Raw genomic sequence first — 22,793 nt, 5'->3', positions numbered from 1 at the left:
AGTACCTACCTACCTACTTTCATATTTCTTACCGACTTCCCCGTGCAGATCTACTTATTCTCCAGCTTCCTCCACTCCAAGTCAATGTTTCTCTTGGCACAAAAGACCCCTGCTTGAGTGTCTGTCTGTCCCTGTAGCTATCCCTTCTGCCTGCCTGCCTGTATGTTGGGTATGCGTATTCTTATGCTTATACGCAGCTACTCCGTGCGCCAAACATACATACACCTGACGTCTCTGCATCAATCATTTGGATCGTCAATCTGAATCACAGCCCTAACAGGGATCCCACGACACGGACGGGATAACAGACTAAGCTCTCCGCATCACGGGACGTTGGGTTGTGGTTCGCTCGAAGCAGTGATTCGGATTCCATAACCCTCTCCGTTCCCACTCCTGTGTGCTTGACCTGGCTCTAGAAGTATTTATTTAAGTCACTCGCCTTCCTCTTGTTCTCGACCGACATCTATACTCACTAGACACTCTTCCTCCTCAAACACCTACCTAGATATTCATCCCTAGTGTTTGGAGCTCTTCACTCAACTTTTGTCTATTATACGTTATTCACTCGAGATTCACAATGGCTCCTGACCTCAACTCTCTCCCCACCTCCCATGGGGAGACCTCTACTACTCCTGCTCCTCAGCTCGTTTCAGAGACGGACAGACCAAACATCCTCTTCATCATGGCCGATCAATTGGCTGCCCCTCAACTCAAGATGTACAACCCTGACTCCCAGATCAAGACACCAAACCTCGACCGTCTTGCCTCAACCTCAGTCCAGTTTGACTCTGCCTACTGCCCCTCACCTCTTTGTGCCCCTTCACGCATGAGTCTGATCAGTGGCCAACTTCCCATGAAGATCGGTGCTTATGACAATGCTGCCCAGATTGGATCTGATGTGCCAACCTACGCTCATTACCTTCGCTCCAAGGGCTACCATACCTCTCTTGCTGGCAAGATGCACTTCATCGGCGATCAACTCCACGGGTACGAGCAACGACTTACTAGCGACATTTATCCTGGTGACTTTGGCTGGGCTGTGAACTGGGATGAGCCTGACACCCGTCTTGAGTGGTACCACAATGCTAGCTCTATCCTTCAGGCCGGTCCCTGTGGACGAAGCAACCAGTTGGACTACGATGAGGAGGTCATGTTCAAGAGCACTCAGTATCTTTGGGACCACGTCCGGGAGGGCCCCAACAAGCGCCCCTTCGCTCTTACTGTTTCACTCACTCACCCCCACGACCCCTACACCATTACGAAGAAGTACTGGAACTTATACGAGGATGTCGATATCAAACTACCCGAAGTCAAGATGAATAAGGAAGATCTTGATGCTCATAGCAAGCGACTTCTCAAGGTCTGTGACCTTTGGGACCAAGACTTTACAGAGGAACAGATCAAGCGGGCGAAACGAGCATACTATGGCTCAGTCAGCTATGTAGACGACTGTATTGGACGTCTTCTCGAGACACTTGAGGATGCCGGCCTGGCTGAAAACACGATTGTCATCTTCAGCGGTGACCATGGTGACATGCTGGGTGAGCGCGGACTTTGGTACAAGATGAGCTACTTTGAGTCGTCCGTCCGTGTCCCCATGTTGATCAACTATCCCAAGCGATTCACTCCTCACCGTGTTACTCAAAATGTTTCGACTCTTGACCTGCTTCCTACCATCTGCGATTTGGTCGGAACTAAGCCATCCCCTTACCTCCCGATGGACGGAATCAGTATGCTGCCTCACCTCGAAGGCCGAGAGGGTCACGACACTGTCATTGCCGAATACACTGGTGAGGGCACTATTCGCCCAATGATGATGATTCGACGAGGCGCCTGGAAATACATCACTTGCCCAGCTGACGAGCCTCAACTCTACAATCTCACCCGTGACCCTAAGGAGTTGGACAATCTTGCCCGGTTCAGAAAGATTGCACCTCAGACAGCCGAGGAGGAGGAGGCCAAGGAGGTTTTCCATAAGTTTGAGGCCGAAGCACACGCTCGGTGGGACTTTGATACCATTACAGAAAAAGTGTTGCTCTCTCAGCGTACACGTCGGGTCGTGTGGGATGCGCTGAAGGAGGGCGAGTTTACAAGCTGGGACCACAACCCCGATGACGATGGCAGGAAGAAGTAAGTGGATAGTTCACCCTCGCTAACCCCGGGTATATTCGAATTACTCAAGCCACGACGTCACAATATACAGAGTTCATAACATGCTAACGCCATTCTTCGCAGGTATATCCGCTCATACATGGATCTCGACGATCTTGAGCGCCGAGCTCGCTTCCCAATCGTCGATGCTCACGGATATGAGAGTAAGGCCGTATCACACGTCCGTAGCGGCTGAGGTTGCCTGTACTTGATGGGAACTTTATGAGACATGACAGAAAGACATTGTTCATTTTATTTGGCTGGTGATTTTAAGGTTCTGTTCAGCGGTTATTCTTGATGTACAACTGCACTTCGCAAGCAGTATTGGATTTTGATACTTGTTTTTCCCGCATCAAGCATAGCTAGCCATGGTTTTTTTGTATGTTATAGTAAAAAGTCTTGGTTTTTATGACATAGTCGACATAAGAGATGAACATGATTAATTTTGCATTTTTCTGGTCTACAACAAATCTATTGATTATCACACACACACTTTGTTTACTCTTTTTTCGGCAGGATTGACAGTGTCTCGCCAACTATAAGCTTTGCAGAAAGTCTACATTAACAAGCCAGACGGTCTGGATATTGTAGCTGAGTATCAAACCAAGGGATGATAACAGTCGTGATTGTTATTACCTATCCAAGATCCCATGTCATCATCCCAATTTAGGATAAGCGGCAATGCATTGGCTTTGACAAACCAATATCAATTTTCAACATCAATAAGTACCTTGCATAACACATATGGCACCACTCTGGAAGATCGGCTGTGTCATCTTCCGGGCCCGAAGCGGTCGATCGCTCGAATTTCATAGGAACGTCGCTCCGGCATGTAAGAATTCCTCATTATAAGCGCAGATTGTGTGATTTTGGCGTATATGTCGCAAAGGGAGCCATGACGTTGAGAATCTGGGGTGAGTGGAGAGAAGGCCCGCTCTACTCAGGGTCTAGGCATCCGTGTGCGAGTTAGGCGTTATTTTAGAGGTTTCAAGAGGGTGGTGATAGAGAAGGATTTCGGCTTGTTTTGATATTCTTGTAGCAGGTGTTGAGGCAGAAGCAAGAGTTACACAAAGTCTGTAAGTGATGGAGAGTATGGATATTCTCAACTTCGACATTACCGACCAGCCAAAGGTATATCTCAATCACATTGAGAAAGTAATTATTACTTAACCATTGGTTACTAGTATGGTGTGCTAGATTTCGAGGACTTTTGATATTTATGCTGTTGATTAGTAGGTAGTTATGGTTTATACCTACCCGACACTGGCGTCGGTCATTCTACGCGATAACGCGCTTTGATCTGGAAACTCTGAAATGCCCCGCGCCGCAACTAAATTTCCTTTATCCAAACAATTATCCAACTAGAAGAAATAACTGCTTGTTATATCATTTCAGTTCTATTTATAAGCTGCAGAAGGTCAATTACCAAAAGACCCAGCGATCAGCATTGCACTCTACTACCTGAAAACTATCATCATGGCCACCCTCAACCTGGAAGACGACGAGCTCAAGGCTCTTGAACAGACACTGAGTAAGGTAGCACAGCTATCCAGTAGTGTCCAGAGCTTCAGACAAGATCTTCTCAAGAGTAACCCCCTACCACCGCCGTATGTTGTCCTTCACCGCATATGCGCCGTCGAATCGCAGTAGCTGACCTGGTTCATCAGAAAATCAATCCAAGCGTCGGCAAAAATTCTACAGAAGAACCTCAGATCCCTTCTCGAGAGCACAAACGAAAATGCAGACCTCTTCAACCGTATGGCCATTCATCCTTCGACGAACTATCCTGGCCGCGTCCACGAAAACGTCCTCCTCCAGCTCCTCCGCAAGAAGCTCGAACCCGACATCGAGGAACTCGTCAGCCAAGGTCTCGAAACATCTCGTCTCGCCACACCAGCTGGTCTGGAATCTTTAGAAAACATATGGAAGGAACTGCGGGCCTGGCTTTCAGACCGGATCGGTTATTTTGCTGCCAACGAGAATAATGATCCGTATACAGCGGAGGAGCGCGCAAACGGAACCGAGAACGTGCGCACTGGTCTACGGAAAGGGATCGAGGACGATGATGATGATGATGAGGATGACGAAGAAGAGGAAGAGGAAGAGGAACAGCCAGCTGCGGCCCCAGTGCAAGTCAGAGGACCCGAGCCAGAGACATTGCTCTGGTTTGCGGCAAGAGGAGACTTTGAGGTTCCGCGCAATGTCGAGTATGAACGCAAGGAAGATACCTTTAAGGGCATCTACGTCTACAAGGGACTTCAAGGTGTTGGCATACCATCTACCATTCAGCCGCCACCGCAGATGCAGCAGGACTCTGCTTCTTTATAAACGTGGTGCAAGTTGCTCTTGGTATTAAGCGTTCTGATGCGTTGTAGCCTTTTTACTAGACTGATTTGGATGGAGGCGTTTGGGAATGGTTTGCAGTGAGTGAGTGGTTTGGTTTTGATACCCAGATAATTGCGAGGTAAGCTGACGAATGTGTAGGTCTAAAGCAATGGTAAAAGCATTATTTAGTCGATGGATTGGCATGACTCGTGATATCTGTCGCGCTTATTGACGAGAATTGATGGAAATATTTCAATGAGGCGATGCGCCCGGGTTTATCGCGACTATGCCATGTGCACCAGTCTATGTCCGACTTGTATGAAGTATCAACTACGCCCATCATGACTTATAGCTAGCTCCCTTGGAAATCCGAAGCAGCAAGCCCGAGATAGCAATTTGATATTGTAAGCTAACTTACAATCCTTCTTCCTCGACCATCTCTTAGCTTCAACACGAAGCTTTCCTCCGCCAAGACCGATATGCTGATCGGAGGTCGTTATTCAATGCCATTCGTCGTCATGGCCTCCCAATGTCGTCACTCAAACGTCCGTGGTACGCCAAAGCTTCCGTTCCCCGCGTTTAGATCATGGCTGGGATGCCAACGTTGGGTATTAGTGCTCACGGGACTGACAGGCGGGGGATGTGAAGAAAATAATACGGCAAATTATGCAGACGATGCAGACTTGCTTTTCTGGCAGCTTCCAAGACAGACAGCACGCCATGCATGGCCGCTTACCTCCCTACTTATACAGCTTTGAACAGAAGCTTGAACAAAGTTTATATTCTTTCTTTCTTTCTTTCTTCTTCAATCAAGTCACTCAACTGTTACCGTCTACCCAGTGGGTGATCCATCATGATATCTTCATATCAATTGTGCTGCCATGGCGCTGGCATGCACCCGAGTTCATACAACAGCACATCGCAATCCTTGGCACCACGTATTGATATTGTATCGAGCCACGATGAAATACCGCGCATCATGTCAGACTCGATGCTTGTGAAACCCGAGAACAAAGTCACATTCATGACACTGCCGCCCGAGATTCGACTTCATATCTACCATTGGCTTCATCTTATGTGCCCTGTTCGCCATGCGCAGCTCGCGCCATGGTATCCGACTCCAGTTCACTGCCAATACATTCTACAGCCCGTTGGTTTGAAAGCTGAGTCTGGGAGCGCTGCATCAAAAAGCCACACAGAACCAGACCAAGGACTGCTCTCACCATACCGGCCTCTTTCAGGCCTGCCCACAAATATTTTACGCACTAGTAGACAAATCTACAGCGAAGCTCGTCTTATACCTTTTGAACGGAATGAGTTCGTTTTTGTCAATTGGTTCGCTTCGGGACTCTGGGCAGCACGCGCCTTCACCCGAGCCCTCGCTCCTTGGCAACGTGCTGCCCTACGCTACGTAAGACTAGAAGTTCTTGCAAGAGACGTGGTGGTTGGAGGCGCAGGCCGCGAGGAATGGCGTGCTCTATGCCGGGAATGGGCACCAGGTGTCCGAGGACTGCGGATGAAAATGGTTCTTGGGGCGAGCACCTCGGTCGTGACCGGGCCGGCGTACGGAGGCGGAGTGGAGCGCAGAGCGGAAGCGGCACGGCAATGGGTCGGCGAGGGACTTGGATATATGAAGAGGCTGGAGAGGGTTGAAATGGAGGTTGTTGCGAGGGAGATGAGTGATGCAGATAAACTCATGTGGTGCGAGACGCTGCAGAGAGAGTTGAGAGAGGGAGAGTTGAAAAATGTTGTGGTCGTGTGTACTGAAAAGTCACAGGAGAAGATGGAGTGGATCAAGACTGACATTAGATGGAGGAACCGTGAGGCAGAAGCTGGTACTACTGCGAACACTACGACGGAAGAGTCTACGGTGGAAGTGCCTACTAAGCAGAGGCAATAGTTATTGGCGTATCACCAAGATATGGTGACTCTTTTCATGGAGATATAGGATGAGTCGGATGGATATCTTGAGTACCTATTTGTATAATACCGGAGGAAGGTTCTTTGGCGCACTGCAAGATTGAGAATATGAATTATGAGAGTGATGAATGCCCATAAGAAGAAAAGAATGACCTTATTTTATTACTACTTATCTACTATCTATCTAGTCTATCATACTGTGTATAGTAAGCATGCATCTTGGTCGGGATAATTCAATGCCATGTGACTTCGCGCGACTCTCGCCAAACTGTGCCGCATGAGTCACGTCAAACGCGGAGTCAAGTTAATTAGCTCTCTTTTTCTCTTGGTTTTTAGCGATAACGGGGATTGGTTAGCGATAACTTGTTTCTTTTCTCTCTTAAAAGTTTGATTCTCCAGAATTGTTATCTCGTTGCTGTTGTTCAACATCAAATGTGTGTATGGTTACTTAATTGGTGATTGATGATTCAACCCCGCCTTCACAAAGCACCTTTCCCTCCACCTTGTACGAATAGACAAGGAATGTCATTTCTGGAACAATAATCGGCTCACAAATAACGACAACTCTCAAAAGTCTTTCTTGTTTCTCTACAGCAATCATGGAGGCTCGGTGTCAATGTGGTTCCGTGACTTTTAAAACTCCCCTGCCTCAACCTCTTGCTCTCTACATTTGTCACTGCGATGCTTGTAGACGACAAACGGGTTCAGCTTTTGGCACTTCGGCCATCTTTCCTCGCTTCGAGCTGCCTGATACGGATCTTTTAAGCGTGTATAGGTAGGGGAAATGGCTATCAGGTCAAACGAACAGCTGTCACTAACTGGCATCTAGTCGACCCACGGCTTCGGGACATCAACTCTACTGGTATGTTTCTTAAGTCCTCTAATTATGACTTGACCGCTTACTATTGCCTGAATAGTTACTTCTGTCGCAAATGTGGAACGCGTCTCATCCACTCAACTCCTGTAAGTGACAAACAGTCCCCTCGCTCGTACCCTCTTACTTTGACCGAAACTCAAACTCATCATGCCCACAGTCCAAGAATGTTATATCCGTCAAGGGAGGCTGTCTCGACGGATTGGACTGGAAACGTGCGGTGCACATCTGGACCAAGACGGCCATGGTACCTATCCCCGAGGGTTCTGAAACTCATTCGGAGGAATCGGGATATACGGATTACGGTTCAACCCAGGAGGAGCTGGACCAGCCTGGAGATTTGGTGGGAAGCGCCGGATGCAACGTGCCTCCCAGCGAACAGACTGGCTCGAGTTCTGTCGAGGTGAATGGGGGTGAAAACTGATGGAGTCTTGGTTTTTGGTGTTGACGCATGAATGCATGCCCTTGAGTGATCAAAGGTAGTTTGTATTCCAGGAGTTATATCATGGGGGATTAGGCGCAATATACGACTAGGACGAATGAAGCTGCGAAGGATGATTTGGAGTCTCTTTTGAAACAATGATCCGAGTCGTCTAGTTTCTTGTTTCTTTAACCATGGGACCACATATGTTCTGATACTGGAAATTCTTTTAGCCTGGCGTAGTATTTACTACGGCGATAAATACCCTTGTAGAACCAAGTTGGTTGTCAATCTATACTACGTGCATGCATATACAGTCCAAGTGCCTTTCAGACTCAGCCTTATTCCTCGTCATGATTTAGAAACTCTTGTTAATCCGAAACAATGACATTTATTAAATGACCTGAATTTCTAATCAAAAGGCAGAGACTCAAGGTTCTTGGCGCATCGGGCAAAACACTCAAAGGAGCGGAGTCGGCCCCTTCCGAAACCTCGGATGAACAAGGGGTGCTTCAGTTACGTCTCGCTATTGACGGAGAATTCTGGGCGTCTTTTCTCTCTTTCTCTCTTTTCCCCGTCGGCCAATTCAAATCGTCCTTTTTTCTTCAATTTCGAGGCCATGACCCAACGGAATAGACCGATTATCGTGTGCTTTCGTTTGCCTCTTTGGTCGCCAAGATGGCCTTTTCAGATGTGATTATGTGCAGCAACAGCGCTAAACAAAACTCAATGACCGTGTCTTGTCTTTGCCAAGTCCTGTCAAACCATGGTGCCCGTATTAGCCTCCTTTTTAGCTAATAGGTAATATATTGCCATAGGTTAGGAAGACATCCCCAGACTTGCCAAGGTCCAGGATATACGTGTGTATAAAATATCGAGATTGAGGTGAGTTATTGAATTGCCAAGATGTTGCTGACCGGATGCCTTCTTATACCTTTGAATTAAAGTTATCTACTAGCAAGGCTCATCACTTTTTGAAGATGTTATGTTCCCTACAGAGTATGGATAGTCGCCATAACGTCTCAGGAACCACTTTCCAACCCCTGTTCCCTGTTTCTTAACCTACAATAGTGAGTCTCCAAAACTTACACCCCTAGCACATCCTAACCTCAATCGTCGCAGTCTCCGTTTGAGCCTCAGATTCTGGAATCGAAATGCACCAGAATGAGCCCCTGTTCAAACGGCTGTGCCTTGCATTATCACCTGGCCTGCCATGCCTCGCCTCTAACGGTGTGAACGGCGGCGTGCGGCACGTTGAGCTTCCTCAGTTATTACACTACCTATAGCGAATAAACTAGTATCATCCCATTGTCCTCCCCCCCCTCCTCTCGTCCCTTCTCTGATCTGATTCTGTTTCTACTATGCGTTGTGTTCTTCTTGTTGTTTCTTTCTCGTGACGTCCAGTCAATCAATCAATCGCTCGCTCTTTCACTGGTTGGTTCGCTGTCACGCCTTCAATTCTTGCTCTGCCCTGTGCAGCTATTACTTCTTAACTTGACCAATTTTGTTGGTTGAGGCACCTTTTCTTAATACCATCTCGGTACATCTGTCGCTCATTCACCACAAAACCGAAAACTCTGTCACCAACGGCTGGACTGTTGTGTTATACCGCTCTTTTTTACATCAGATCACGAAAGGAATCAATAGTTTATTGGGAGAGAGAGTTGAGAAAGCATCATGAAGTTGCTGTACTGGCTTACTGCCGCCCATGTTGCGCAGGTAGGTGGACTCGACTTATACCAAAACACGACAAAACCAATATTGACCACAAAGTAGGCCGCGGGAAGACATGGGAGGATGAAGAAGAGGCAAGAGATTGAGGGAGCTGTCAACGCAGCCAAGTTTGAAGGGCAAGTCTACGGGAATTCCAAGAGACGGCATCGACACTTACTAACATGTCTTCAGACTGAGGCTGTCTTATATCACCGAAACCACCACGGAAAGGGTGACCATGACACAGCTCAGGACCATTCTGCAGACTCCTGCAGCCGTGGCCCCGGTCGCTGCTGAGCCTGTTACTGTTACCATCAACGCAGAGCCGGTGACTGTCTACGAGACCAAGACCGAGGTTATCAACCAAGTCGAGACTCAGTTTGTTACCCAGGTTCAGGTTGAGACTCAATACGTTACTCAGGTCGACGTTCAGATTGTCACCGAGGTGGCTCCGGCTCCTGTAAGTTTGTTCAAATCTAGGATATACCAGAACTCGCCCGCTGACTGCTCTATAGCCTGCTGTCACCATCAAGGAGCCTATTACTATCATCGAGGTCGAGCCCGTCACCGTTAACCAGGTCATCACCGAGACAGTGCACATCCCTGGAGAAGCACCAGTAAGTTCTCAAGCTTTGTTTCCATCTTCAATTGGCATTAGGCACTAACTCGCCAAAGGCTCCTGTTACTATAACTGTCCCTGGAGAAGGACCCGTAAGTCGTTGTGATCCCTAAAATGACCACGTACTAAATCAGTAAAGGAGCCGATTACTATCATCCACACCGTGCAGGCCCCTCAGGAACCCAGCGCCCCTGTTGGACAAGTCCCAGGACCAGGCGTCACCACGATCCCGATTCCCGAAAGCTCTCTACCGAGGACGACACTTGCATCAGACCCCTATGCCGTTGTTGGGCCTATCATAACCCAGAGTATCACTCCCAAGCTCCCTACCAGTGCCCTCGAAGCACCTGCGACTGGGCCTTCCACCAGCCCCGTTGAACAACCTGTCGAACAGCCTGCCCCAGCGCCTCCTACTACCGCTGCCGAGGAGCCCGTGGCACAGCCCTCTACCAGTGCTGTCAACGAGCCTGTGTCACAGCCTTCCACCGTGGCTACCGAGGCACCTGTAGCACAGCCTTCTACCACTGCTATCGAAGAGACTACGACCCAGCCCTCTACTACAGCCGTTGAAGAGCCCGAAGCTGAAGCCACCTCCAGCCAAGCAGAGCCTACTACGGAACCGACGCCTACCCAGGAGGAATCTGAGGGCGCCACCCCTACCATGTCTCCTTCGATGGATCTCGGCAACGTGGGACCTGACACTACAGGAGCTATCGCTGCACCTGTCCTAGACGGAACCAGACCCACAACCGCCAATGTTGGAAATGCTCCTTCACAGACCCGATCTCCCATCGACCTCTCCGACCCGTCAAAGCTTAGCAGCGTCCTCGACTTGGGCAACTTGGGTGGGGGAGCAGGACCTCTCAAGGCTCGTGCCACAGGTGCCCCGTGAGAATGTGGCATTTGACTGGATTGCGTTAAATTCGGGGATTGTAAGATGTAGTGTTTGAGGTAGACTCTGGGTTTCTTTCGAAGAGAAGAGCACTCGTGCTCGTAATATTGTAGCTAGGTAGTCTTATAATACATGTGAGCAAGTCTCCAGAGCAGATCAATGATTTTGTTTTATTTTGCATCTGTCTATTGTGTGGGTATCATGATGCCATGGCTCTTGTACTCGATCAAGTCCGAATATCGAAATGCTCATTCCAAACTTCTCACTTCTTCTCCGTTGTTGCATTTCTCTGGGCCAGCTTCATCTTTTTGGCCTGTCGTTTACTGATTTGCTGATTGTCATCCTCGCCCTTCTTGCGCTTTTGATTCTGATTCAGTCCCTTGTTTTTGTTCTTCTTTCCGGAATCGTTCCCTGTGTTTTTGCCATCCGCATTATCGTTTGACCCTTTTTCTTGTTCGGCAACTTCGACGATGTTAATAACACCCCTGAAACCGTTCCTCTTGATGCCTTCGTTTACAACGATAGAACGCGGTATCTCACCAAGACCTTGCATGCCCTTTTCGCTGCCCAAGCCCCATACGCTCAGTAGATTGACCACATCCGCGGGCGCCCTCAGTGAAAGCGCATCCTTTGCTTCGCTGCTGAGTATTATGCCTCTACCACGTGTGGCCCGGATGAGACCTGTGACGTTTGAGATGAAGTTTGCACGCCCTCGAGCATCGGCGGTCAGAGCTTGGCTGTAACAGACCTCAAAGCGAATACCCCGCGAAACAGCCGCCATGCATGGTTTCGGTTTGAAGTGGAACTCCAAATACTTTGTAAAGTCCACCGATATTATGGGTACGTCAAGCGTTAGGCAGGCGTTTTGAAAGGCCTTGTCCGTGAGCGGACGGGCGGCGATGATGTCGTATGTGGAAGTGAGGAACGGAATTCGGTAATTATTGGCCGAAGGGTCTGATAGAGGAAGGGTCGCGCGGTGGAGGACATTTGGAAGCTTTGAGGTTGGCGATGATGAAATCGACGGGAATGGCGCGGTGTGGTTGGGAGCGAACGGGAGCGTGAGCGTGTGATTGAGAGCGACGGTTGAGTATCCGAGAGATGAAGATAGAGTGAGGGTTTGTAGAAGCTGTTCCTCGGTCATGGAAGGCGACCAGGCGATGTTGAGGTCGTAAAGCATGGCTGGCAGCGCAGTTGGGGCTTTGTTCAAAGGTTTCGCTATGGTCCTAGTAGAGCATTATCTGTTTATGAGGGGAGAATTCGAAAATGTATTGTCGAGGCCTGGGGATTTTACTGGGATCCACGAGGAAAGGGTAACTGCGCGAGAGTTGTAGCTGTTGTTGTAGGCGATGCGAAAATGATGCTGGTGGTGATGGTTGGAAGCTGGCTTTTTTTTTCTGCTAAGTTGTTAAAGTTTCCCCACGAATTAACTTAGTACTGTAGAGACAGTACCATGACGCATAACTCTGCGCCCTCAGGCATGATTGGCTCGTCAATTGCAAATGTTGATATAACAACTTAGGAAAATGTACAAGTAAAATAGACAAAATTGTGTATTCGGTTGGTAATTCTTAGAGGTACCTAGGTATGTTAAGAAATATCAGTTCATCTCTCATCCAGCTTTCCTTTTCTTAGTACTTGTCGGATATACCTAGATATGACCTGCAGAGACAGAAACTCAGTTGTAAGAAGCTGTGGTCCGTGCAGCTGGAGCCTTTTCACTAAGAAAGCGCCCCTACCGTTCGTCATCACCTTGTTCCTGTGCCTGACTCTATCAGCATCAGCATCGACTCTTGTCACTTTCAGCAGTACAACGACATTATCTCCACTCTCTGTATTTTCAGGAAATACCCTTGGTTTTGGTATATCGCATTCACATATTCTTGAGTCATTTCCAGCACCGAGATAGATACAGCTTCAACTCACTTATATACCTACCAACTACACTGACACCTGACCGACCTGTGACCACAACTTAAGCTTGCCAAGAACTGCGCCGCCTAATTAACGACGACGACGCGCCACCTCAACTCCTGGGCCAGCGACGATCAACTTCGTTTCGACACAAACACACACACACAACACCGTACTTAATTGAGACAAATACCCGCCAATAGCACACTCATCGCAAACACTCTCCGCTCAAGAACCTCTTCAAACAATGTTCTTCTTCTTCGTGTGCGGCGAGCACACCTTCCGCAAGGAAGTCCCAGGCTATGAGGGAATGGTATGCCAATGTCACCACTGTGGTAACATGGCTGCGCATGTCCAAAAGAGCAATCCTTGGTTTACATTCTGCTGGATTGTAGGACTGATCTCCTCTAACTCTTCCTTCAGTCAGCTAACAGCTATTGCAGCCGCTTATTCCTTTGTCCATCTCCGGCTATACCGATGTCGCATGCCGAATCTGCAACTTCCATCAACCGCTAGAGAATCGCCCCGATGTCAAGGCTATGGCCAACGGCGGAGGACCACCACAGCAGCAATGGGGACCTCCTCAAGGCGCACCCCAAGGGCAACAGCCTATGCGATACGGCTAAGATGGGGCGGGCGATTACTCCCCTTGTTGTGCGAGTTTGCAAACGAGCAGTGGCTTTCGGCACGCCTGACATATTTGATACTACGTTTCTTTAGTTTTGGATTTTAATGTTATTTGACGAGGCGGTACAGCCTGGTGTTAGGGCGAAATTGGGATACCACAGTGGGGATGACGACTAGGTTGACTCTGGTTCCAACGGCCAATTTATTTCCGTGTTACTTTGCCGAGCCTATCGATTTACTGTCATCTCGGCCTGAAAACAAATACGGACTGGAAAGAAGACATGCAATTTTTCAAAGCCGATGGGTCTGGTTGAGAAGCATTTGAGTGGTGATGTACAAATTTGCTTGATAGTAATTAGCCTGACTTGTTGGATGGTAGTTTTGGGGAAAGGGGCTTTTGCAGCTTTAACTCCTGAGACCAAGAGACGAAATTAATGAGGCAGTTTACTCAGTACACTATCTCAAACTACCTACGGAGTACCTAGTCCCCATACTGTTGATTTTTCGCATCGAAAAGCTTCCAGGCCATGTTTCCCCGTGTTCTGTGCACGCATTTGAGCATGCAATTGAGTTCAAACGGCTTGATCCATCTTCTCTCATTGGTAATTAGTGCCCATCGTTCTCCGTTTTCATGTCTAGTAGCTTTTGATGTCTAACTTGGAGAAACCTTGATGATGCAATGGCTGAAAGAGGAATTGGTATAAGCTCATCTTCATTTGCAGGTAATTGTTTTGCCCATATTTGATATATGAATCATTAGGAAACACTACTGGATAGATAAACAGCAGCCAAGTGAAACATTCTACTCGCGCTGCAGGTAAAAAAGAAATATTCCGTATTATCATCTGGCAGCACGCTACCCTGCAAAACATATGTTTAGTACGCGTTGTTGACAGGGGATATAGTCCCGGTTGCGGGGCGGTCATTCACGGTTGGCAGCTACGATCTGCATCCATGCTGGTTGAAGCGAGCCGTTGCCCAGCAACGGCACCAAACACGGACATAGACATAAGACCCTTCGGCCAGAAACAGACACCAACTTGAAATCAACAATTTCATCGTGCATGATGATTTGATCCTGACATTAATTCTTTCCCACCTTCTTTATACTAACCATACAACAAACACAGCAAAAATCCACAATCATGGATTCACCACCCAAGAGAATGACACGGGCCAGAGCCGCTGCCAAGGCCACAGAGCCCTCCGTGAAAACCACAAAGATTGTCACAGCTGCTGCAAGGGCGAGAAGCACTGCAACAGCGGGCACCAAGAGCACAGCCGCCAAGAGAAAGACAAGAGCAGATGAAAATGACGAAGATGAGGAGCAGCAGCGCGAAGTTGCCGTTGTTAGAAGAACGCGTGGTCGACCAAGGAAAGCTGGGGATGTTGAAGAGCCTGAAGCTGAACTTGAAGCGCCTGCAAAGCCCACACGGGGTCGTATAGTAAAGAAGACTGCTACCGAAGCTCCCAAGTCGACCACCACCGCCGCCGCCACTGCCAAACCTATGCGAGGACGGCCAAGGAAAGTAGTTGCTACTGAGGAACCTGCCCCAGCGCCACTTAAGAAGGCTACCACAATACGCACCCGCACTACAACATCATCGACAGCCACGAAGCCAACAACATTGGCCAAGCCTCCTCTGAAGAAATCTGTCAAGTTCCAAGAGCCTGATAAGGAGAATATCGAGCCTGCCGTCGAGGCAAAGGAGCCTGCTCGAACTGGAATCAGAGGCCGGCCGGCCAAGCGTGGAGGAGCAGCTGGAAGTCGAACAACCAGAGCGGCGGTAAGATCCGCTGAGTCGACAGACAATAAACCATTAAGTCCTAAGAAGATTACCCAGATACCTGTCTCGAAGGACGACGAATCCGAGGATGAACTTGCTGGTGACATGCCACCTGTCAAACCCATGATGAAGAGCCCGATCAAGCCCCCTACCAACACTCTCAAGACCCAACCGGAGCACAACGAAGAACCCACCGAGTCGATAAGTGCTCCGGAAAGCATTAGCAACCCTCCTAGCCTCGGCGCGCACATGTTGAGATCTCCTGCCAAGAGGCAACCTGCTTCACCCGACAAGGACACCTTGAGATCACCAGCTCGCCGCATTGGTCCTATTGCTCTCCCTGGATCGACTATGAAGAAGTCACAGGAAGGCGACAACCAGGCTGAAGATGAATTTTCTTCCAAGAACTCCCTACTTCAGTCTGCGGCCAAGAGGCCCCAGTCACCCATCAAGGGGTTGAACTTTGGAGTTTCCTTACAGCCTCAGCAATCCCAATCAGCAATGAAGGCCTCTCTTCTCCTTTCACCACCTAAACGGGCCATGCCTGGGCTGAAACCAGTTACAGAACCTCGACCTCAAGATGTTCGTGCCCTTGGCGAACCACCAATCATGAAGCCTTTGGTTCTTGGCACTCCTTCTCGTGCTCCCTCCATCCGACCTTCTGATAAGCTCATGTCGGAGGAGCAAGCCGAGTTGGATCTCGACACAGTCGAGGCAGACGTCTTCGACCAGCCATTGGAAAACTTGGAGTTCCCCGGTCGTCTATCTGCTGTCCTCCCCCGTCATGCTGATCCTGCCTGGAAGAAGGATATGGGTATTGTCAATCAGCCTCGAGAGGAGACCGAAGACGCGGAAGAGCCCCAGGTCAAGCCAGAGATTGTCGAAGACGTTCAGGAGGAGGCTCTTGTCGAACCCGAATCAACTACAGATGCGGCTGATCTTACCGAAGACGAGGAGGACAGCATGGTTGTCGATGAGGATGCTGCCGACGAGCAGGTTGTCAAGGCAGACACTCTCCAAGAGACCGAATCCGAAAGCGATGCCCCCACACACTCTCCCGTGCAGGAACAGAATCCCATGTACCAGCTTCGAGAAAAGGATCTAGAACCTCACGATACAGATTCGGAATCAGACGACGAGGACGCTGCACCTACCAACACAGTGCCTGTCACTCCAACACCATTTGTTCGCAAGACACCGAAGACCTCTCGAGCTTCTATAGGCGGATTCAGCGCTCTTGCCGATCGTCTGGGTTCTTGGAAGGCTAGCACTCCAGTCAAAATAGCACCTCTGACTTCTGGAGAGAACAAGGCCGGTGTGCTTTCCGAACGCGTTGCTACCCCCAAGTCTATGGATTCGCCAGCCTCGACTCATTTCTTTGATGATGAAATGACTGTCCGAGCAGGCATGGAAGATCTACAGGCGGATAACACTGCAGAGATTGTTGATCCCGATTTCGACGACATGGATGTCACCGAGGAAGACGTTGAACTGGCTCAGGAGGCCAACGAGATGTCTCTGATGGAGCCCGACGTCATTGACGAGGTTGTCAACACTAATGCGTTTGACGATACACTCTCTGAGGCTAGCCAGGAGTATGGCGACGAGAACGAGATTCCTTCCTCAATGGTCCCCACAACCCCTGTTCGCCCTGTTATGAAGACCTTCAATACCACTACCAAGGTACCATTAAAGCCTGCGGACGACTCCTCACCATCCCCTCTTAAGAAACGTAGCTTCAGCGCCTCGCGCGTCCCACCAAAGCGTCCCTCCGGATCAACAAGGAACTCAAGTGCACTCCCATATTCTCCCAAAGGAAGGAAGAGCATGCCCGCTACCATTCCTGAGAGTCCCTCAACCCCCCCTCCAGCCACTCCCTCAAAGTCAGACCTTTGGTCTTCACTGGGAACACCTGCGCGAACACCCCGTCGCGATCTGAACCCAGCCATTCTTCGAGGTGCTGTCGTCTTTGTCGATGTATATACCAGCGAAGGAGCTGATGCTAGTAGCATCTTTGTGGATTTGCTCAGTCAGATGGGCGCCAAGTGCATGAAGTCATGGAGCTGGAACCCTAGTGGTTCTGAAAACGATATGACTTCAACCAAGGTTGGAATCACACATGTTGTTTTCAAGGATGGCAGCAAACGCACACTGGAAAAGGTCCGAGAAAGCAACGGAGTCGTTCAGTGTGTTGGGGTTAGTTGGGTGCTTGAGTAAGTTAAACATATTCTTTAATTTTGATGACCAGAGCTAACATGTGCTAGTTGCGAGCGTTTGAACGACTGGGTCGAGGAAAGCCCCTACAAGATTGACACAAGTAATATCCCCCGCGGTGGAGCTCGCCGTCGCAAGAGTATGGAGCCCAAGGCTTTGGCCAACATGAACGGCACTCTTGTCACTAGCCCTACCAAGGGAGGCTCTCGTACTACTCCTTCTACCCCAAGCAATCGTCGCCAGAGTACACAATGGATGTACACTCCCTCGGAGCAAGACGAAGACGAGGAGATGGAGGACTTTGAATGGTCTGAAGCTATTCTTACACCTGTCCCCAAGACACCTGCTCCAGAGGCTATTGCACGATACGCAGCCAATCTCGATCTTGAGTCGGCTTCCGCTGATGATGATGACGATGACGATCTGGACGAGTCACCTACGAAGGATGCTCTCCTGATGCGAACGTGCCCCCCAAAGAAGTCCATCCGTGAAATGGGTGTTGGACTTCTCAGCCAGACCAAGGATGATGGTGTTCTTATGCGACTCATGGCTGCACGACGCAAGAGTCTGCAGTTTGCCCCCAAGATCGGTAGTCCTTTAGCAAGGACCTGGCAGTAATAGATCGAATATGGTCAAGGCGGAATAATTGTACATGGACAGGTTTTGATCCGGAGTTTATGGGTTCATTAGATTTTGCTGTCACACGGCATGGCTGGTAACAATCACTCATTTTGCCATAGGAGGGGATACCACGGGAACAGACAGGACCTCCGACTAGGCGTTTGGTGGAATGGCATTGACTGGATAGTTGTACACATATTTGGGGAGCTGGTACACTAAGAATTCAGTATGATGATTGATTTGCGAAATTTCCGACTCGTGCTTGTGTGACTGTAGAAGGCTCGAGACGGGTAGATTTGAAGTTGGTAGTGTCTCATATCGTTGGTAATATGTCTTGCTACATGCTCGCTAAACTCCAGAACCATGAAGGCCTTTTTCTAATTGTCGCACCATTTTCCCACCAGCTCTTGGCAGAGATAGACGAAACCGTGACGGCTTGTTGTGGCATTGTCTTTAAGCCTTGACAAACGCCCTCATAGCCTTGACAGCATCACCCTCATTGCTCTTTAGCAGCTCGGTAGCCTTTGGCCTGGGCAATTCGAGCTCCTCGACGAGAAGAGCGACGTCGGCAGCATCAACTTTGACGTTCTTGTTGGAGGCGGCAGCGGCTGAGGCCTTGCTGGCGCCGCCAAGACTCTTGATGGCTTTGTTGGCCGCGTCGGCGTCAACGTTTTGTGGTGTCGAAGGAGAGTCGGCAGCGTCGAGGTTCTCAAGGGCAGAGGCGGCTTTGCGGTCCTCGGCAGACTTTGCTGTCTGGGAAGGGGTTTCGTCGGTCATTTTGCTTCTGTTGTGTTTTTGTTTGTGGCAGTCTGGATTTAGATAGAAGTAATAGTGAAGTAAAAGGTCAAGGTGAAGCTTAGTAGCTTGGCTTCAGGTTATTGGAATTATAGTGGAGGCAATGGAAGCTATGGTGGGGTTTGGAGGGGCAGTTCTAGGTGGGAGAAGAATGGGAGAACGAGGTATGAGGAAGCTCTGGATATGTTGGATGCCATCCATAGGCTATGGAATTTCACCTCTCATTATTTACCTACTAAGGTAGTACTAAAACCTACCTAGGCACTTTCGTGCTCTAATGGGTATCTGGAGTCCAAAGCTGGGGTCTGCTGTACAGGTAGGTACAAGTACTGTGAATATACAATCGACCCCCTGTATGTTTAGGACTAAGCTACTTCTGTCTTATAACGCCTTGAAATTTCAACAATTTACAGTATTTCTTATAAAAGAGGCCTTTTAAAGCAGAAAAAAAGCAGGAAAAAAAGAAATTACCTATTTTTTAATAAAAAATAGATATCTAAATATCTATCTCTTAAATTAGCAGAATATTTAAGCAATTTTACTGAAGTGTCTTAGACATTAGTCAAGAAATCCCAAACTTACAGGGCATCTATTGTACAAGCCAATATCTCGATTCGGCTTCAAAAACCATGCTTTATCTCTATTCAGTCTCAATAAAAATCATTAAACGTGTTATGAATGGTTCATATCAGGCTGTAGTGTATTTTCCATTTATCCTTTTGAGCATTATTCGTCCATGTTTGTTGACGCCACATAATAAATCCAATCAATGTGTGGAAATAAAATGACCGAGTTTTTATTCGGTTACGCCACATTTCTTTGTTAATTGGCCTTGTCGTCCAACTTCATTTTCCGGGGTCTGCTGCATCTTGAGCATCTTTCTTTGTTCACTGTGACTCATTTCTCCAACACCAATTCAATTCAAATCCTCCACCACTTTTTCAACTAACTCGAGAGTGTCCCAGGAGAACCGGATTGATCAAGTCTGGTTATTTGAGTTTGTCACCTTTGTGTGGTTCTACTCGTTGAATTTGGAATCTCATTCCACTCTTACACGCACAACCCAGCTTTCAATATGGCTTCACCCTCCTCCGCCGCCTGGGATCCCTCCTCTTGGCGCTCAAAGCCCATCAAGCAATCCCCCAATTACCCTGACCCGGAGCCTCTCGCTAAAGCGGTCCAGGAACTCACAGACCTTCCTCCTCTGGTGCATCCCAATGAAATCATTGCTTTGAAGGCTCATCTTCGGGATGTCGCACAAGGCAACGCCTTTCTTCTCCAGGGCGGCGACTGCGCAGAGCTCTTTGACTACTGCCGCCAGGGCCCTATCGAGAGCAAGATCAAGCTGCTGCTACAAATGAGTGTCGTTCTCATCTGGGGAACCAACAAGCGAGTCGTGCGCATTGGTCGAATGGCTGGACAGTATGCGAAGCCGCGATCGAGTCCTACTGAGATAGTTGAAGGAAAGGAAGTTCCCAGTTTCAAGGGCGACATCATCAACGGCTTTCGTCTTGAGGATCGCGAGATTGATCCCAACCGCCTTGTCAAGGCCTACCACCACTCTGCTGCGACCCTGAACTACATCCGTGCCGCCCTCGCCTCGGGTATCGCTGATCTCCACCGGCCGCTTGACTGGGGCCTCGGCCATGTGCGGGACCCGGAGCTCAAGGAGAAGTACTCAACTATTGCTTCGAGCATTCAGCAGACACTGCGTTTCCTCCAAGTCATTAACGCTCGACCTGGCGAGCTGGACTCTGTTGAGCTCTTCACCAGCCACGAGGGTCTCCTGCTTGATTATGAGCAGCCTTTAACCCGTCTGCTTGACAAGCCTGCTGCCCGGACCGTAAGCCCCACGGCCCCCAGTGGTGACGGTGAGAATAAAGAATATTATGATACCTCTGCGCACTTTATCTGGATCGGTGATCGCACACGCCAGATTGACCATGCCCACGTTGAATTCTTCCGAGGCATTGCCAACCCCATTGGTATCAAGGTCGGTCCTACAACACCGGCCTCAGACCTCCTCTCTCTCCTCCGCACCCTAAACCCATCTTGCGAGCCCGGCAAAATCACTCTTATCACGCGTTACGGCGCCGCCAAAGTGGGCGATCTCCTACCTACGCATATTCGTGCCGTCGAAGACTCAGAGTACCGCCGCACTGTGGTCTGGCAATGTGACCCCATGCACGGCAACACACTGTCCACACCCACAGGCATCAAGACACGTCGTTTCGGCGATATCTACCGTGAGCTTCAAGAGACACTGCGTATTCACAAGGAGCAGGGCAGCAATCTTGGCGGTATGCACCTTGAGCTCACTGGTGATGCTGTTACAGAGTGTTTGGGTGGCAGCGAGGACTTGGGTGAGGATGATTTGTCGACGAACTACACTAGTTTCTGCGACCCGAGACTCAATGAGAAACAAGCTCTCGAGCTGGCTTTCTTGGTGGCGGATCATTTCTCCAGAGAAGAAAAGGCAGTTTGAATGGGAGAGTGAGATTTGTAAAAGTTTCAGAGGATGAAAACGGGTATATCCAACAAAAAGAATAGCATATATGGCGTTGAGCACCAAGATAAGATTGACAAAAACCAGATGTGAATACGAGTAGTAATTCATTCATGAACAGTGTTGGGCACAATGTATTGATGTCCTTTATTTATTCAATGCATTGCTTGCTTCTCACTCAGCTCTAAGCATAGATATGGACTTAATATTTGGTACTGCTGTCTGTTCAGTTGTCAAAATAGATGTAGATATCATGTCCATCTGAAATTATTGTGTCGTCGTTACGTAAAAACTGTCATATCTTGAATTTGATCGCTCCCCCGCCGCTCTTTACAGGACTGTCGCACCATCAAGCCAGTGTGATGGTTTGCGCTGCCTCGAAAGCGTCGCCCTTCTCCAGCTTCTGCCAGCCCTTGACGGAACCAGGCTCAACACACAGCATGTTCTTCCAACCGTCCTTGGGAGAAAAGTCCTTGATGCCAGCGGACTTGTCGACCCAGGGGTTCCAAACAACGACCTGGTCGAGGTTGTCACGGACGATACGGTAGCGGGGGCTGCCGGACTCGGAGATGACGACGGGGTGCTTGGGACCGTTGGCGGGCGTGTAAACGGAGTCAGTCTCACCAGAAAAGGTGATGGCGCCGGATTGAGTGGCTTCTGAGCTGGAAACCTTGGAGAAGTAGACAGAGTCCTCGAGACCGGTGACCTCTGTAGAGGCAATATCCTTGGGATAGTTAGTTCGCGGTCATTCAACATGGACGAGTATAAACATACACTAATCTTGAAGTAAGTGTGAAGAAGAGTCTGGAAGTCAAATGCATCCTCGCCGTCGTTGGTGATAACGATTGTGGTGCCGAGGCTCTCGCTGTCGAGAGAAACACTGTAGATAAGAGCAAACTTGTAGGGCCAGAGTGCCTTGAAGTCGTCGCTGATGCTCTCAGAGGACAGGCCAAAGTCGAGCTTGACGCTAGAGCTGGAGCCCTCGCTGGTGGACTTTCCGAGGAACTCCCATCGTGAGTTGCGAGCAAATCCGTGCTGGGGAAGCTTGGCTACGGGTTCGTGGTCGGGAGCGGTACCAAAGACCTGCAGAAATTTGGATTAGAGACAGCAATGGGAGGTTGTGGTTTGGAGGGAGTCATACAGGGAAGACGATGGGAATACCTCCTCGAACAGGGGCACTGCCATCGAGAGCAGCAGTCTCGCTGACCCAGAGCTTCTCGGCCCCCGAAGCATCCTTCCAGCTGATTACGGTAGCGCCATGAAGGAGGACCTCGACACTCTCGCCCGAGGGAAGAACGGCCTTGACGCGGGAGTTGTCGTGAGTAATGTCGGCAACAGCTTGGGGAGGAGCTGCGGGAGTTGAGGCGAGTGCCGAAGGCTTGTTAGGACGGTCGACCATTGTGAAGGATTTTATGTA

At 49.2% G+C, this 22,793-nt stretch overlaps 11 protein-coding genes across 11 annotated transcripts; 8 read left to right on the top strand and 3 right to left on the bottom strand.

Moving 5' to 3' along the window:
* Positions 1-577: 577 nt before the first annotated feature.
* Positions 578-2,347, top strand: FPOAC1_001607 (uncharacterized protein; the record flags this gene model as incomplete). Its single annotated transcript, XM_044846207.1, has 2 exons — positions 578-2,130; positions 2,236-2,347. The coding sequence occupies 2 exons, from the start codon at positions 578-580 to the stop codon at positions 2,345-2,347; spliced, it is 1,665 nt and encodes a 554-aa protein (XP_044712123.1).
* A 1,280-nt stretch (positions 2,348-3,627) lies between these two features.
* FPOAC1_001606 (uncharacterized protein) lies at positions 3,628-4,479 on the top strand (the record flags this gene model as incomplete). The annotated part of the gene is made up of 2 exons (XM_044846206.1): positions 3,628-3,758; positions 3,819-4,479. The coding sequence occupies 2 exons, from the start codon at positions 3,628-3,630 to the stop codon at positions 4,477-4,479; spliced, it is 792 nt and encodes a 263-aa protein (XP_044712122.1).
* A 976-nt stretch (positions 4,480-5,455) lies between these two features.
* FPOAC1_001605 (uncharacterized protein) lies at positions 5,456-6,376 on the top strand (the record flags this gene model as incomplete). The annotated part of the gene is made up of 1 exon (XM_044846205.1): positions 5,456-6,376. One exon carries the CDS (start codon positions 5,456-5,458, stop codon positions 6,374-6,376), a length of 921 nt encoding a protein of 306 aa, XP_044712121.1.
* Positions 6,377-6,995: 619 nt separating this feature from the next.
* On the top strand, positions 6,996-7,694 carry FPOAC1_001604 (uncharacterized protein; the record flags this gene model as incomplete). Its single annotated transcript, XM_044846204.1, has 4 exons — positions 6,996-7,171; positions 7,226-7,258; positions 7,314-7,359; positions 7,431-7,694. The coding sequence occupies 4 exons, from the start codon at positions 6,996-6,998 to the stop codon at positions 7,692-7,694; spliced, it is 519 nt and encodes a 172-aa protein (XP_044712120.1).
* A 1,674-nt stretch (positions 7,695-9,368) lies between these two features.
* Positions 9,369-10,915, top strand: FPOAC1_001603 (uncharacterized protein; the record flags this gene model as incomplete). The annotated part of the gene is made up of 6 exons (XM_044846203.1): positions 9,369-9,410; positions 9,468-9,532; positions 9,597-9,864; positions 9,920-10,021; positions 10,080-10,115; positions 10,163-10,915. The coding sequence occupies 6 exons, from the start codon at positions 9,369-9,371 to the stop codon at positions 10,913-10,915; spliced, it is 1,266 nt and encodes a 421-aa protein (XP_044712119.1).
* A 262-nt stretch (positions 10,916-11,177) lies between these two features.
* FPOAC1_001602 (uncharacterized protein) lies at positions 11,178-12,092 on the bottom strand (the record flags this gene model as incomplete). Its single annotated transcript, XM_044846202.1, has 1 exon — positions 11,178-12,092. The coding sequence occupies one exon, from the start codon at positions 12,090-12,092 to the stop codon at positions 11,178-11,180; it is 915 nt and encodes a 304-aa protein (XP_044712118.1).
* A 981-nt stretch (positions 12,093-13,073) lies between these two features.
* FPOAC1_001601 (uncharacterized protein) lies at positions 13,074-13,452 on the top strand (the record flags this gene model as incomplete). The annotated part of the gene is made up of 2 exons (XM_044846201.1): positions 13,074-13,217; positions 13,270-13,452. The coding sequence occupies 2 exons, from the start codon at positions 13,074-13,076 to the stop codon at positions 13,450-13,452; spliced, it is 327 nt and encodes a 108-aa protein (XP_044712117.1).
* A 1,146-nt stretch (positions 13,453-14,598) lies between these two features.
* Positions 14,599-18,072, top strand: FPOAC1_001600 (uncharacterized protein; the record flags this gene model as incomplete). Its single annotated transcript, XM_044846200.1, has 2 exons — positions 14,599-17,453; positions 17,505-18,072. 2 exons carry the CDS (start codon positions 14,599-14,601, stop codon positions 18,070-18,072), a joined length of 3,423 nt encoding a protein of 1,140 aa, XP_044712116.1.
* Positions 18,073-18,528: 456 nt separating this feature from the next.
* FPOAC1_001599 (uncharacterized protein) lies at positions 18,529-18,852 on the bottom strand (the record flags this gene model as incomplete). Its single annotated transcript, XM_044846199.1, has 1 exon — positions 18,529-18,852. The coding sequence occupies one exon, from the start codon at positions 18,850-18,852 to the stop codon at positions 18,529-18,531; it is 324 nt and encodes a 107-aa protein (XP_044712115.1).
* A 1,093-nt stretch (positions 18,853-19,945) lies between these two features.
* ARO8 (Aromatic/aminoadipate aminotransferase 1) lies at positions 19,946-21,355 on the top strand (the record flags this gene model as incomplete). Its single annotated transcript, XM_044846198.1, has 1 exon — positions 19,946-21,355. One exon carries the CDS (start codon positions 19,946-19,948, stop codon positions 21,353-21,355), a length of 1,410 nt encoding a protein of 469 aa, XP_044712114.1.
* Positions 21,356-21,725: 370 nt separating this feature from the next.
* Positions 21,726-22,775, bottom strand: FPOAC1_001597 (uncharacterized protein; the record flags this gene model as incomplete). The annotated part of the gene is made up of 3 exons (XM_044846197.1): positions 21,726-22,100; positions 22,151-22,459; positions 22,518-22,775. The coding sequence occupies 3 exons, from the start codon at positions 22,773-22,775 to the stop codon at positions 21,726-21,728; spliced, it is 942 nt and encodes a 313-aa protein (XP_044712113.1).
* Between the last annotated feature and the right edge of the window lie 18 nt (positions 22,776-22,793).

The sequence above is a fragment of the Fusarium poae genome, chromosome 1 (assembly GCF_019609905.1).
Source record: "Fusarium poae strain DAOMC 252244 chromosome 1, whole genome shotgun sequence".
Lineage (NCBI taxonomy): Eukaryota > Fungi > Ascomycota > Sordariomycetes > Hypocreales > Nectriaceae > Fusarium > Fusarium poae.
Note: the sequence above shows the minus strand (reverse complement) of the source record. Positions and strands in the feature narration are given on the sequence as shown.